This window comes from Catharus ustulatus, chromosome 2, assembly GCF_009819885.2.
Source record: "Catharus ustulatus isolate bCatUst1 chromosome 2, bCatUst1.pri.v2, whole genome shotgun sequence".
NCBI lineage: Eukaryota > Metazoa > Chordata > Aves > Passeriformes > Turdidae > Catharus > Catharus ustulatus.
Window position 1 is genome coordinate 122483442 of NC_046222.1, and position 14680 is coordinate 122498121.

Sequence of the window (14680 nt, forward strand, 5' to 3'; positions counted from 1 at the left end):
GCACATCGTGTCTGCCTGCAAACACACAGGGAAGGGCAGCATTGATTAATTCCTTGTCCTGGTTAACCTGCAGTGCAAATATTTTTTTTTAAATTTTCTTGTTTTCTTGCTTGGTAGAAGCTGCCAGGACAAGAGATGGATGGTTTGTGTGAAAAACACATTTTACTGGTTTGGTAAAATTTAAAAAGTATAATAAAAAGACAATAGAAGACACACATAAAATAAAGGATTAAAATGTTTGGGTGCTTGGTGAGTTGCTAAGAGCACCCAGCTGTTTTGGAACACTTTTCAAAATATGTTTTATAATATATTAACTTGTTGCATATTTATAGTTTTTTATGTATAGTTTAACTAGTTTGACTTTTTTTGAGAACTATTTTGCATGGTTACTCTTTGGGTTTGCTTTTTTAGAATGTGTGTGCTTTTTGGCTTGTGGTTTTAATTTTCTTTTTATTATTTTTTAATTTGGTGGTCCTGGCCATTTGCAGCCGGTGAGTGTTGATAATTGTTAGTTGCAGGGTTTCTATTACACATTCACGGGCTGTTATTTTAATTAAGCAGGTAGTTTAAGCATATTATCTTTAAAAAAAGTATGTCTAACTTTTGCTATTAGAAAAACTCTATATTCATACAGAAAAGGTATTTTAACATTACACATATAACATTTATCCCAGTATGTTATGCACTTATAACAGTTTGGGAAGTGATGCTGCCCTGCTGCAAACCTTAAACTCTGTGTTGTGAGCTGGGAAACAAAGATTTCTGCTAAAACAGTTTTAGAGACAGAGCAGCAACCCAGATGTTTTGATTGTATCATCATTTAAGGCCTTAAGGTTCTGGTTGGTCATGTTCATCCCAGCTTGTGTTGGCATTCCATTTTCCCTTCAAAGACCCTGCTGGATGTGATCCCCAATCCTGGACAACCCTCAGCACCCATTCCCTGACACCCAGCCCCAATTTCAGCCTCATCCAAGGTGCTCCTTGTCAGGAACAAGTTCCTAAGTTTCAGTTTCCATGTTAATTGTTAATGTTGAATTCCAAGCTTTACCCTGTTCTGATTCCTAATTAATGTTAATTGTTAATGTTAAATTATTGTCCCTATTCTTTTCTAGTCCCCAACTGTCTCACCTGTGTGCCCTTTCCCTTCTGTCAGGAGTTGCTGCTGCTCCCCTGAAATGGAGCCTGTGAGGGGGGTGATGTCATCGAGCTATATGCAAATGAGAGGGGTGCAAAGGACACTGGGACACAATTCAGAGTTAAAACCCCTTAAGACAATGAGCCCAAATGACATCTGGGACTGAGAATGGTGTCCCCAAGTTGGGAAAACACTGCAGAACACGAATTTATCATCCTGAGCTGCTTTGATTCTGTCACCATGACCTTACAGCATCCTGCCAACATGACACTCCTGGACTATGAGCCAAAATTTACTTTTTTTGGATTCTCGCTAGAATGGAACCCCCAGCTCTGCCTGAGAAAAAAAAAGCTGCACTCCTCCTCCCCTGGCTCATCCATCAGGAGCAGCAGCGGTGTGCACAACCCCTCGGGCTCCCCACCCAAGCTGATTTTCTAACAAAGGCCTTACAAAGGAGCTGCTCTCCTGGCCCATTTATTTCACTCGTCCCCCTTGGAGATGGGTGGTGGCATCTCAAATCCCTGCCAACCTTGTCCCCTCCCCAGGACACAGCCAAAACTCTTTGCTGCTCAGCTCTGGCAGCTTGGAGTGCCCTGGAAATTTGGATTTAAGCTCTGGGAGCTTAAATTTGGATATTTGGATTCCTCTCTGTGAGGAGAGGAAAGGGACAAAGCCTGCACAGGCCTGCAGGAAATTCTGGAGCTGCTGTTGATTAACCTCACCCCGAGAGCTCTTTTGGGGTGTTTTGGGTGCCTTGATAGAAAAAAAACCCTAAAAGCTCTGAGAGAGGGCCCAAAGGATGGACATGAAAGTGGTGAAGGGTCTGGAGGGGCCACACAAGGGGAGGCACCTGGAATGTCCAACTGGAGCAAAGAAAGCTGAGGGAAGATTCTGCAGGGAAGATCTGGGTTTAAATTCGTGCCCTCAGAAGGGATCTCAGCCCTGTCTGGAGAAATTTCCTCCTGAGGAAATGGGAAATGTGGGAATATTCCAAGGGCTCCTCCTACACTTGTGTGGCAAATAGAAGGAAGATATAAAAGATAGATATAAAAGATAGGTATAAAAGATATGAAGGATATAAAAGATTATATAAAAGATGATACAAAAGATGATATAAAAGATATAAAATTATTGGGAGCATCCAAAGGAAAGGTAAGGTTCTGGAAGGGAAGAGGAGAGGATGAGGGACCCTGGAATGTCCAGCTGGAGGAGACTGAGGGGAAATTCCTCAGGAATTGCAGCTCGAGAACAGATCCAGCTCTGATCTCTGCTCTGGGACAGCACCCAGGGAGAGGCTGGAGCTGGGCCAGGAGGGATTTAGGAGGATATTCAGGAAAAAGTTCTTCCCCAGAGACTTTTGCCACTCTCAGCTCCCTCTACACAGACTGGGAATGGGCTGTGCAGGGCTTGGGTTTGTCCTTCCACCCTTGTTGGAATTTAAAATGCAAGAAATTCTCAGAACAATGGGCCTGTAAATCAAAGCCTGGAAAAGAGCACAGGATTTGAACTGAGGCTTTGGGAAAAGCTTCCAAGCTTAGGTGCTAGCAGCAAGAATGCAGATTTAAATCTTAAAGCAGAGACATGTTAAGTAGAGAACAGTTGAGTTATAGAGTTTAAGATGCAGAAAGAATAAAGGTAATTGTAAAAGTGACAAAAGTCTTAGAATAGATCTGTGTTTCAGAACAGCATTAGTTAAGAAAGGTCACACTGTAATTAGATAAAATTTCTAAGTATTGGATTAGAAACATAAGTATCATTGTTGGCAGAGTTTTATTGGTTAATAAATCCTTAAAAGACTTTGTAATAATAAGTCTTGTGACTTGTAGCCACACTCTCAACACCTAGAACAAGAACTTTCTGTAGAAGACAAGAAAAACAAGCCACACTTTCTAAAGCAGTCCTGTCTCTCTACTTCATTCAGAAAAAAAGAAAAAATCCCTGCAAGAAGATGTAACATGGGAGCAATAAACTCTCACACCCTCCTGGAGCACAGGAATTCCCAGGGAATTCCAGCAGAACACCCCAGAGATCCCTTCAGGGTGTGCTCTGCAAGGAGCCCCTTCCACAACCCTCCTCGGTCAAACTCCCTTGGAAAATCAAAATATCCAGAGCTGTTGGAATTCTGGAAACTGAGAATTTCAGAGTTTCTCTGCTCACAGGCTCTGGCCCTCAAGAAAACACAGCTTTTGATTTGAGGCTGTGGAGAAGGCTTCCAAAAATTGAATAATAAAATTAGGATCACTGGTGTGGAGTTTGAATACAAGTGTGCAATATCACAGGGTGAAAAATACAGAATTTAAGGTTTTAGAAAGGAGTAATATCTAAAAAGCAAAATAGAAGTTTTAGAGCAAAGGTTTCTTTCTTCTTCACCTTCTTCTTCATGGGTTTGGGTGATTTTGTGTAATTGGATAAAAAATTCTGCATTGAGGACCACAGGTGTTTAGTTTTGGATTAAAAGTAGAAATAATTTAGGTGTCTGTTCTTAATTAACAGTTGAGGCTTAAAAAGCTTTGTAAAAAAAAGAGATAAGTTGCCATTTTTAGCTTGTTAGCTAGAAGTGCTGCAGAACTCACTGTAGTATAGGTAAGAACTAATAAACATCTGAGTCTGAACACAAAATCCCATCTCTTGTACTTCTAATCCTGACTCTGGCAGAAGAAAAAAAAGAACATAAAACACAACACACAGCTTCCCCCAGGGCTGTGGGGAGCTGTGCTGATCCTCTTGGTGTTTTCTGCTGGAAAAATCCCATTTTGTGCAGTTCCATGTGGAGTGGCCAGGTCCTTCTTTGGCCTCCCTTGGGCACCAGGACACCCCTGGAAAAATGGAGAGGGATTCCTGCACCTCAGGGCAGGAGGGAGGCGTTTCTGCATGGCTTTGTGCCCTCTCACAGACTGTCTGAGCCTTGTCCTCCCAAAATTCCTGCTCTCCCACCACAGAATACCCTCAGCTGTTGGCTCCTCTCATAGCCAGACATCTGCACCTATTGCTTTACATTTTCTAAGCTGGTCATGCAAGAAAAAAATCAACTTAAAGGCTCTGTGAGTTCAAGCTGGAATTCTCCAAAGCCTCCACAGCTCATGGGGTTTATGGTTTTCATTCAGTCATGGCCTGGAGACTTAAAATCTGAAGGAAAATTAGATCTGAGGAGTAACCTGGGTTGTTCAGGCTATTAAATATAAATATTAAAATATAAATATCTTCTCCAGGGCTAGGAATCCAAAGGAGATGCTGGTGCTTTGAGGTTTTTAGCAATTGATTTCCTCTACCACACAAAATTTCATACAGAACACACATAAATTGACCAACATTTCAAATAATTTTCCTTATTCCTATCCTGAATTTCCTTATCCAAGGCTTTTACTCCTGTGCTGAGCTCAATAACTTCTCTTTGCCTAAATTCTGTATTCTACAAAGACACCCATCCTTGGTCTGGAGATGTAAAAACTGCAAGAAATCACTGCTTCCCTCAGAATATTTTCCCAGTTTGAAATGTGTGCATTGTTCTGATTTGAGCTTTGGTGGTTTCAATGCACAGATGTTGGTCCTTGAAATGTTGGGAGGTTTTTTTTTTTAGTTTTAAATCCAGACTTTAGTTCCTAGTACTTTGTTTCTTCGGTCAAAAATCATCTGTGCTCTGGGTTATTAAATCCCAAAAACAGAATATCACCAAGCACAGATATCGTTGACATTTGTGATTTTATTCCTCTCAAAACAGGTCCTGTCCAGCTACAACTGCAGGGCTAAAAATGGATTTAAAAATGGATTTAAATATCTGAGCTTTAGTTGAAGAAAACATCTTGAGCAAGGCAAGTTCCATGAGCCAAGCTGGAAATTTGGGATGTGCAAGTCTGTGTCTGCAGTGCAATATTGATTTTATGCCTCAGCAATGCCCAGACTGGAGAAATCTATAAAATAATGAAGTTATTAAAGGAAATGTTTGATTCCACCCAGTGACTCGGTGATTCAGGCATGTTTTAAAAGATTAAAAGAGAAAATCAAACTGAAATGGTAAAAAAAATGCTCGTTAAAATAATTTCCTCTTCTTGTTTTTTTTTTAAATCAAGCCACTTTCACTTCACTGCCCTTTAAGTTATTTGTAGAACTCCATGTTTTATTTAAATACTGAAAATATCTACTCAGATACAGGCAGAAGTTGCTTGATTCCTGTCATTTATTCAATAGTTTTTAAGTCTTCACTGGATTAAACAAAAAACTTCTTTGGTTATTGCAGGCCAGGTAGTTTCAGGTTATTCCTCACAATTTTAATGTATAAAACATTGCAGGAAAGGGAATTACTGGCACAGGGAAGAGAACAGTAAATAAATATTTACAACAGTAAATAAATAAATATTCATTCTGTTAATTCTAGAAAGATTTACCTGTACATTCTGGATATTTTAATACACCCACTCCATGCTTTGGATGGAGAAGAGACTCAGAGCTGAGATAAAATGAAATAATCCCTAAACAGAATTCTTTTATTTATCTCCTCCAAGTCTGGGAATCCAAAGGAGATGCTGTTGCTTTGAGGTTTTTAGCAATTAATTTCCTCTGCCACACAAAATGTGATACAAAACACACATAAATGGACCAAAAATAAAGGTAATTTTCCTTATTCCTATCCTAAATTTCTTTGTGGATATAGGATGAGACAAAGAAAGCTGCAGAGAATGAGGAATTTATCTGGGAAGAGCTGTAGGATTATTTGTTTTTGACACAGAAATTAATCCACATCAGTTGCTGGCTTTAAATTTGTAAAAATCTTCAATCATTAATTTTTAAAAATATTTGAATATTAAGAAAAACAGGATGCTGTTGCCATTGCCAAGTCAGGAGGCATAAAAATATCTCACTATAATTCTGGATATCAGTAAAAGTGCATGAAAACTTTTGGGTTTCACAGAATTATTGGGGCTGGGAGAGACTTTAAAGATTGTCCAGTCCCACCATCAAAATCACCCTTAAATCTTTTACATCCTCTGCTTAGCAGTATGTTGGAAAAAGGGGGGAATTGCTGTTTTAAAATATATCAGTATTTTAAAATTTCTGATAGAGGAATGAACAAAATGTGAAATAATCATACAGAGGTGTTGGAGAAAAATAATTTGCTTTCCAAGACACCAAGGGAGGATTTTTTTTTTTTCCAAGACAACCTGTTTGGGGAGGAAGAAAAGAGAAGGAGGCTGAGATAATTCTTCCATTTCCAGCATTTGGAGCAATTTAGAAGGAACACAGTTCTGCTCTGATGGAATTACAGAGGCCAGAACCAAGCACAGGCTCCAAAACTGAAAAAAAAAAATTAAAATAAAATTTTAAAAATAGCAAGAGACCAAAATTCCTCATGTTTTTAAGGAGCTGTGCTTTGAAAAACCTGACAAAAGCTGGCAGCTTGAATCAATAAATGCAGCTGATAAATCAGTTGTGAAACAAATCAATAAATGCAGCTGATAAATCAGTTGTGAAACACGAGTGGAAGCTCCACCGTGGAGGAGCCAGATTGGTTCTGATCTGTGAAAGTTCAAAGAATTGCCCCTGAGGAAACACAAACTGAAGAAATGAGAATTTTTTTGTAATTGCAGCACTGAGGTGACAACTTCACACACAAAGGGTGGGTGGCAGCAAGGCAGGAGGACAGGATTTTCCTCAAAAAGTTCCTTTTAAAATCAGATTTTCTAAACCCAACTCCTTCACCCAACCCATTTCTGCTCTTCCTACTGCAGGGAATATCAAATCTGGTTTTTTTTGTCCAAGCTTTGAATTGAACAGTTGTTTTGAAATATTCCAAAGACTCTTCCATTGCTCAATTACTGATTTTTTTAGCTCTTTTCCCACTCACACCAGCAGCTGAGCTGTGCCCAGCCAGGCCACCAGCAGATTTCTGCACTCAGCAATGATGACAAAATAAAAGAGATGAACCAGCCCCTGGGCTAGAGGCAAAAACTCGATGGCATGAAAGGCATTGTTGAATTGACAACACAAAACACAACACAAAATCCTGGATCTCAGTTTTGAGTTCCTGTCTGAGCTCCAAACAGGATAAATGTGAATTTATGGATTCGTGGAATGCTTTGGGTTGGGGTTTATTACATTTCAGCCTGGGATTGGGTGTCTTATTTTTAATTTTTTCCCAGTGTTTTAATCCCAGATTTTTATATATTTATTTATTTATTTTCCGCCCAGTGTTTTAATCCCAGATTTATATTTATTTTTTCCCCAGTGTTTTAATCCCAGACTTTTTTTTACTTTTTCCCAATGTTTTAATCCCAGATTTATTTTTTTCAACTTTTCCCCAGGGTTTTAATCCCAGATTTATATATATATATTCCCCCCCATTATTTTAATCCCAGATTATTGTTTTACTTTTTCCCAGTGTTTTAATCCCAGATTTTTATTTATTTATTTATTCCCCCCCCAGTGTTTTAATCCCAGATTATTTTTTTTACTTTTTCCCAGTGTTTTAATCCCAGATTTTTATTTATTTATTCCCCCCCCCAGTGTTTTAATCCCAAATTTTTATTTATTTATTTTTCCCCTCATTGTTTTAATCCCAGATTTACATATATATATTTCTCCCCATTATTTTAATCCCATATTATTTTTTTTTTACTTTTTCCCTGTGTTTTAATCCCAGATTTATATATATATATTTCCCCATTGTTTTAATCCCAGATTTATATATTTTTTTTTACTTTTCCCCCAGTGTTTTAATCCCATATTTTTATTTATTTATTTATTTTCCCCCCAATGTTTTAATCCCAGATTTATATATATATATATATTCCCCATTGTTTTAATCCCATTTTTTTTTACTTTTTTCCCAGTGTTTTAATCCCAGATTTGTATATATATTTATTTTTTCCCAGTGTTTTAATCCCAGATTTTTTTTTTACTTTTTCCCAGTGTTTTAATCCCAGATTTACATATATATATTTCTCCCCATTATTTTAATCCTAGATTATTTTTTTTTACTTTTTCCCAGTGTTTAATCCCAGATTTATATTTTTTTCTTTCCCCAGTGTTTTAATCCCAAATTTATTTTTTTTTACTTTTTTCTCAGTTTTTTAATCCCAGATTTATATATATCTATTTCCCAGTGTTTTAATCCCAGATTTATATATATATATATATATATATATATATATATATATATATTTCCCGGTGTTTTAATCTCAGATTTATATTTTTTTTTACTTTTTCCCAATGTTTTAATCACAGATTTATACATATTTTTCTCAGTGTTTTAATCTCAGATTTATACATATATATTTTTTCCCCAGTGTTTTAATCTCAGATTTATATATTTCCCCATTGTTTTAATCCCAGATTTATATATTTGTATACTTTCCCCCACTGTTTTAATCCCAATTTTTTTAAACTTTTTTTTCCCAGTGTTTTAATCCCAGATTTATATATTTTTTTTACTTTTTCCCAATGTTTTAATCCCAGATTTATATATATATTTTTTCCCCAGTGTTTTAATCCCAGATTTATATATATATTATTTCCACATTGTTTTAATCCCAGATTTTTTTCCCCAGTGTTTCAATCCCAGATTTTTTTTTACTTTTTCCCAATGTTTTAATCCCCGATTTATATATGTATATATTTTTTTCCCAGTGTTTTAACCCCAGATTAATTTTTTTTTAACTTTTTCCCAGTGTAATCCCAGCTGGCAGCAGTACCTTGCAGGAGGTGAGGATGGAGAGGCTGGTGGGCAGTGAGCACTGCAGTCATCTCATCGTGGTCGGAGGGATGGATGTACTCATAAATGCTGTTCCCAGTGAGCTCCACCTGGGGAAAAAAACATGGAATAAAAGCAGCTGGGTGATTTTCTACCCTCAAACACCCTGCTGGAAAACATGAGCCGGGTGTATCAAAAGCATCTTCCAAATCACAGCCATTAATGGGAATTAATTCTTTCCTCAGCAGTGATTGATTCTGGAGGGGTTTTTGTGGGAATTTCTGGTGTTGCAGAGACAGAAGAGCTCCTGTTGGAGCTGGGAATGAAGTGATAAATTAGAGCAGCTGTGGAAATGTTAAATTGCCACAAATGGGGGGAAAACTCAGAGCTGGAGAAATGCCTCTCAAGAAGGCAAATATTAAAATAAAAATGATGTTTCTCCAAATTCCCAGAAACTCTCACACAATTCCTTTGGAGCAGCAGGGCCAGGTCTCTGAGAGAACACAAAAATCAGATTTCCATGGATTTTCTGAACAAACACACAGAGTAAAGATCTGCCTTCAGTAGCTGTGAGTTCCCTCTCCTGCCTCAAATTTGCCTGCACAGGGTGTGCTCCTGCTGTTCCCACTGTTCCCAGTGACACAAAAATCCAAAAAAACCCTCATGCTCCAGGTGTCCCCTATGCCACCCCTCAAACCCCTGAGAAAAGTCCCCAGAAAGATGCAGGACTGGATTTAAATACATAATATAAATTAATAAAAATAAAAATAAAACAATCCCTGAACAGAACAGAATTTCCTTTTTTTATCTTCTCTAAATCTGGGAATCCAAAGGAGATGCTGCTGCTTTGGGGTTTTTAGCAATTCCTCTGCCACACAAAGCACACATAAACAGCCCAAAATTGAAGATAATTTTCCTTATTCCTATCCTAAATTTCTTTATGGATATAGGATGAGGCAAAGAAAGCTGCAGGGAATGATGAATTTATCTGGGAAGAGCTGTGGGATTATTCGCTTTTGACACAGAAATTAATGCCAGTAGTTGGCTCGCGGCTTTAAATCTGTAAAAATCTCCCAAAAAATGAATTAAAAAATATGGAAATGTGGGGAAAAGCAGGAGGCTGCTGGCACTGCAGTGTGTGCAGTGGGGTCAGGCTGGCTCTGAGCCCCTGATGTGCTTGGGCCCCCAGATCAGAGGCACCAGGACTGAAGCAATTCAAGCCCCTCTGCTCTTTTGCTGAGTGTGTGATTGCCTTTTCTTTGGAATAAATGAAGTTGTCTGCCCCCAACAAAGCAATCTCTTTTTTTTTTCCTTGAAAATGTTCCTCATCCTTCCATTTTCTGCATTATTCATGGGATGTCCCTTCTTAGGGCTGTGCAAACTCGGGTTTTTTGTGGGTTTTTTTGGTTTTTTGGTTTTTTTTTTCTCTCCCTTAACCTTCTATTCGCTCACTGCTCCTCTCCAGCAGCCCCTCCCTGCAAACACAGAAACATCAACAGTGATGGATCACTGACAATTCACTGAGCTGGGAAATGAAGTAGGGAAAAAAAGGAAAAAAAAATAAGGGAAGATGGAGGAGAAAGAAAGAATGAGAGAGAGAAAATAAAAGAGAGAGGGGAAAAAGGAGAGAGAAAAGGGAGAGGGAAATAAAGAGGAAAAAGGAAAGGAAAGGAAAGGAAAGGAAAGGAAAGGAAAGGAAAGGAAAGGAAAGGAAAGGAAAGGAAAGGAAAGGAAAGGAAAGGAAAGGAAAGGAAAGGAAAGGAAAGGAAAGGAAAGGAAAGGAAAGGAAAGGAAAGGAAAGGAAAGGAAAGGAAAGGAAAGGAAAGGAAAGGAAAGGAAAGGAAAGGAAAGGAAAGGAAAGGAAAGGAAAGGAAAGGAAAGGAAAGGAAAGGAAAGGAAAGGAAAGGAAAGGAAAGGAAAGGAAAGGAAAGGAAAGGAAAGGAAAGGAAAGGAAAGGAAAAGTTCTGGGAAGGGAAAGGGAAGGAAGGAAGGAAGGAAGGAAGGAAGGAAGGAAGGAAGGAAGGAAGGAAGGAAGGAAGGAAGGAAGGAAGGAAGGAAGAAGAAAGAAAGAAAGAAAGAAAGAAAGAAAGAAAGAAAGAAAGAAAGAAAGAAAGAAAGAAAGAAAGAAAGAAAGAAAGAAAGAAAGAAAGAAAGAAAGAAAGAAAGAAAGAAAGAAAGAAAGAAAGAAAGAAAGAAAGAAAGAAAGAAAGAAAGAAAGAAAGAAAGAAAGAAAGAAAGAAAGAAAGAAAGAAAGAAAGAAAGAAAGAAAGAAAACCATGGCATGGGGAAGGAGATTATTTACATTGCTTCATTTATAGAATTGCCTTGAAAAGCACTGGCTGCTCCTTTTCAGGCCAGGAACAGGTGGGGACTTGCGGCAGGCACCCCCCACATCCCAATTCTTTTGTCAGAGAGGAAGGAAAACCCAAAATCTCACTGTGAGCCATGGCTGGAAACGCTTCTGGTTTTTATAATTCCAAGGGGAGAAGCACCCTGCAAATGTCCATAGGTATCTTTAGAAATGTCCTGATCACCTACATAAAAAAAAAATCTAAAAATTCTTCTGCTGATGGACATTTCATTTTCAGGGCATGACAAAATTCAGTGTTCAAAGCAACAGCAGCATCACTCACAACCCTCTTCTCATTATTTAATTTTTGGTTAAGAGTGATTTTTTTTCACAGAATTTACCTTAAAAAAAAAATTAATGGGTGGCTGTGTATAAATTATCTCTCCCTTCAATTTAAAGACTTTTAACTCATGCATGCCTCTCCCTTTTCCCAAACTCATCACCTATTTTCAAATGATTCCTCATGCAAATGCACATTTTTCCACAGGATTCAAAGGGTCAAAGGTCACAGTTTTATCCAAAATTTCATTTTTATCTCTAAAATTCCAGCCTAAAATTCTTTCTGAAATAATGACTGCTTATAAACACAGAAAATATTTTTATTCTGATAGGTTTAGTTGCAACTCCAGGAAAAGCAGCAGGAGGTAAAGGTACAACACTGACCCCAAAACTGACTTTAAAATTGACTTTAAAACATAAAACCACCAGCAAATAACCAAATATGGAGTCAAATAACCAAAATATGGATCCATAATTTGGAATCTCATCCCCCACTGGGCAGGGAAACTTCAGGCTCTTTTAAAGCCTACAAAGAAACCCTGAAAACTTTAAAAAAAATATATAAATTATACATTTCAGTTCATAAAGCTAAAACCCCAGGTTATTAAAGCAGCTTCCTTGATGCAGGTTTTAATAGCTGCAAATACCAAATATCAGCATTTCCTACTAACAGGGGGTTTATGAGGAACTCAGATTTTTTTCCAGCCAAGGAATGATTCTTAATAAACACACAGGACTAAGTAGATGGATTCCAGAGCAAATAATTACATTTTTTGCCTCTCACAGATTGATTGGATGAAAGCAAAATAAACTCCTGGAAAAGTTCAGAAATTTGTGGTTAAATATTTCAAGATTTATCAAAAGTCAAAGATAAGCCTGGCTCCCTCATGGATCCATAAAATTACTGGAATAAGCTCCAGACCTTCCAATTAAATAAAAATTTGTCTTTCTCCATTATTTCACGAGAGGATTTTCCTCTCCTTTCTGTGCCTTTGGACTCTGAGAGGGAAAAAAATTATTTGGGGAATTTGAAGCTGTTTTTTATCCATGGAAAAAAAAAAGAAGCAAGAAATTGGCTGTCCCAAGACAAAATTTTACAAATTTTCCTGCTCCAGCTGGGAGCAAATCAAACTCCAAAGCCACAAATGAAGTGGCAGGGCCACAAATGAAGATGTGGATTTTTCAGAACCTTTCTTTCTGAGACAAAGTCGTGCTTAAAAACAATCCTTAATGCTGGTTTTAAGTTTGTGACTGGTTTAGGCAAGCCCAGCCTTTTCTCAAGCTCCAATTTCTTCCTGCTACAGTGAAATTCAGAAGATAGTAGGTCTCCAAATGTAGTCTGCAAATTCATTTTTAAATGGCCTTTTTATTTAGTTTAAATATATATCTTTAAACAAATGGCACTCCAACTGGAAATTGATGTGTGGGTTAGTTAATTGTCAAATTATTTCATAAAAAGGCCTTTCTGTGGCCACTCTAAAGGATTTTTTTTTCCTCTGCTCTCAGCTTGTATTGGCTGCAGCTCTGTAAAATGTGGAATTATGGCTGGGTGAATTTGCTTCTGCTGCCCAGTGCCATCCTTATTGATGGCAGTGGCAGAAATCCCAGGGATTTCCAGAGGAATGGGAACAAAAAATCCTTTGGAGATCCTGGGAGCTGCCAGGAATATCCCAGGGTGGATGGATTCAGATCCTGGGGAGTGGGAGCAGCCCAATATTAGTGCAAAACAAAATTATCCCTACAAAAATAGAATATTGGGGCAGAGCAAGAGCAGATTGGTGATAAATCAGGGTGAGTTGTTAACTGAGGGTCTGATTTATAAATAAACCCCTGTGCACTGTGAATTTTTGAGTTTTAATGTCAAACCCCACAACTTTCAAGCTCAGTTGTTTCAAATCTCTGCAGAAATGAAAAGTTTGGGATTTTGCTGATCAAACTGCCTTCAAAAAGCAACTTGACCAAAACTTCTGATTTTTCCCAGCCCCTCTTGCACTAAGAATTTATAAATGTTCCCATGCACATGGAATTCAGTCAGTGCAGATGAGCAGGAGGATTAAAATTAAAACAATTTAAATTTATGTGACACTTCCAGTCCCCTCTTCCCACGTGCGCCAAAGTCTGTTTAGTGTCCCACTGACCCCATAATTCTTTAATTTCTCCAGATAACTGGGTAACACTGACACCTGCAAGGTCTGGTGGCTTGATATTCCTCCAAAAGAACAATTTCTGGGCAAAACCTGGAAAATCAGGGAGCAGAAACCACAGCAAAACCCAGGATGGATGGATGGGGATGCTCAGGGCTTTGGGATAAATCACTGATTAAATGATGGATTTTAGCAGGTAACATCCTGGATTCTTGCAAAAACTCAGGGGGAGAAAAACCCAGGTGGAAAATGAGTAAAATAGACTCTTCTCTTTGGGAGTTTATTTTCAAGCACAGATTTAAAGGAATTTGAACCTGAATTAAATTGAATGAAACAACTACAACTGTACCATAACTGAGTGAACTGAATAAACTGATCTAAGAATGTTTCCTGCTCATAGTTTTTAAACCAGCAGGTTAAAAAAAAAGTATTTATGGTGGTTATTTATTCCCAAAATAATTTTTTTTTCTAAAGATATTAGAGAAACATGGGTTTAGAAATGTTTTTTGGTTTTATATCCTTGTTTTCTCTACCTCTTGAGTTCTATTTTCTCTCATAGCCATAATTCTAATATCACTCTTGTAAACACACATCCAAAGAATTTCACTTTTTGTTTTCAATTAAAAATACTGATTACTACAAGAATTAAATTATCCCTACCTTTAAATCACCCCTCTCTGTTTATTGGAACAGCCACAGGATAAATTAACCAGATCTTTTCAGAATATTCTCCTCTCTCTCACCTTCATCCACTCTGCTGTTTAGTTTTTATTTTAATTAATTTATTTATTTATAAAGGTTTGATACACAACTGAACACCTCAGTTCATTGCAATTCTCATCCAGGTCCTGCTGAAATTAATGAGGGAATTTTTAATGGGACTTTGGCAAACTTTAGGTCAGGTGCTACCAGTGAATTTTGGTTACAAAGGTATGGAAAGTCACCTTAAATAACAAATTCACCTTAAATAATAAATTCAGCCTCTTTGCCCTTGTGCCTATCCCAAGAAGGCAGAAAAAAAAATTAGAAATGTCCACCTAAGAGAAAAAAAAAACCATAAAACCCCCTCATACTTCTGGTGCAGAACA

The 14680-nt window shown here is 37.7% G+C and overlaps 1 protein-coding gene across 1 annotated transcript in view; it reads right to left on the reverse strand.

Annotated features, from left to right (window-relative positions):
• SIM2 (SIM bHLH transcription factor 2) overlaps positions 1-14680 on the reverse strand; it is a 48099-nt gene that overhangs the window by 22272 nt on the left and 11147 nt on the right. The window contains 1 exon segment of the mRNA XM_033051754.1: positions 8821-8929. Coding sequence (XP_032907645.1) covers positions 8821-8929 — 109 coding nt within the window.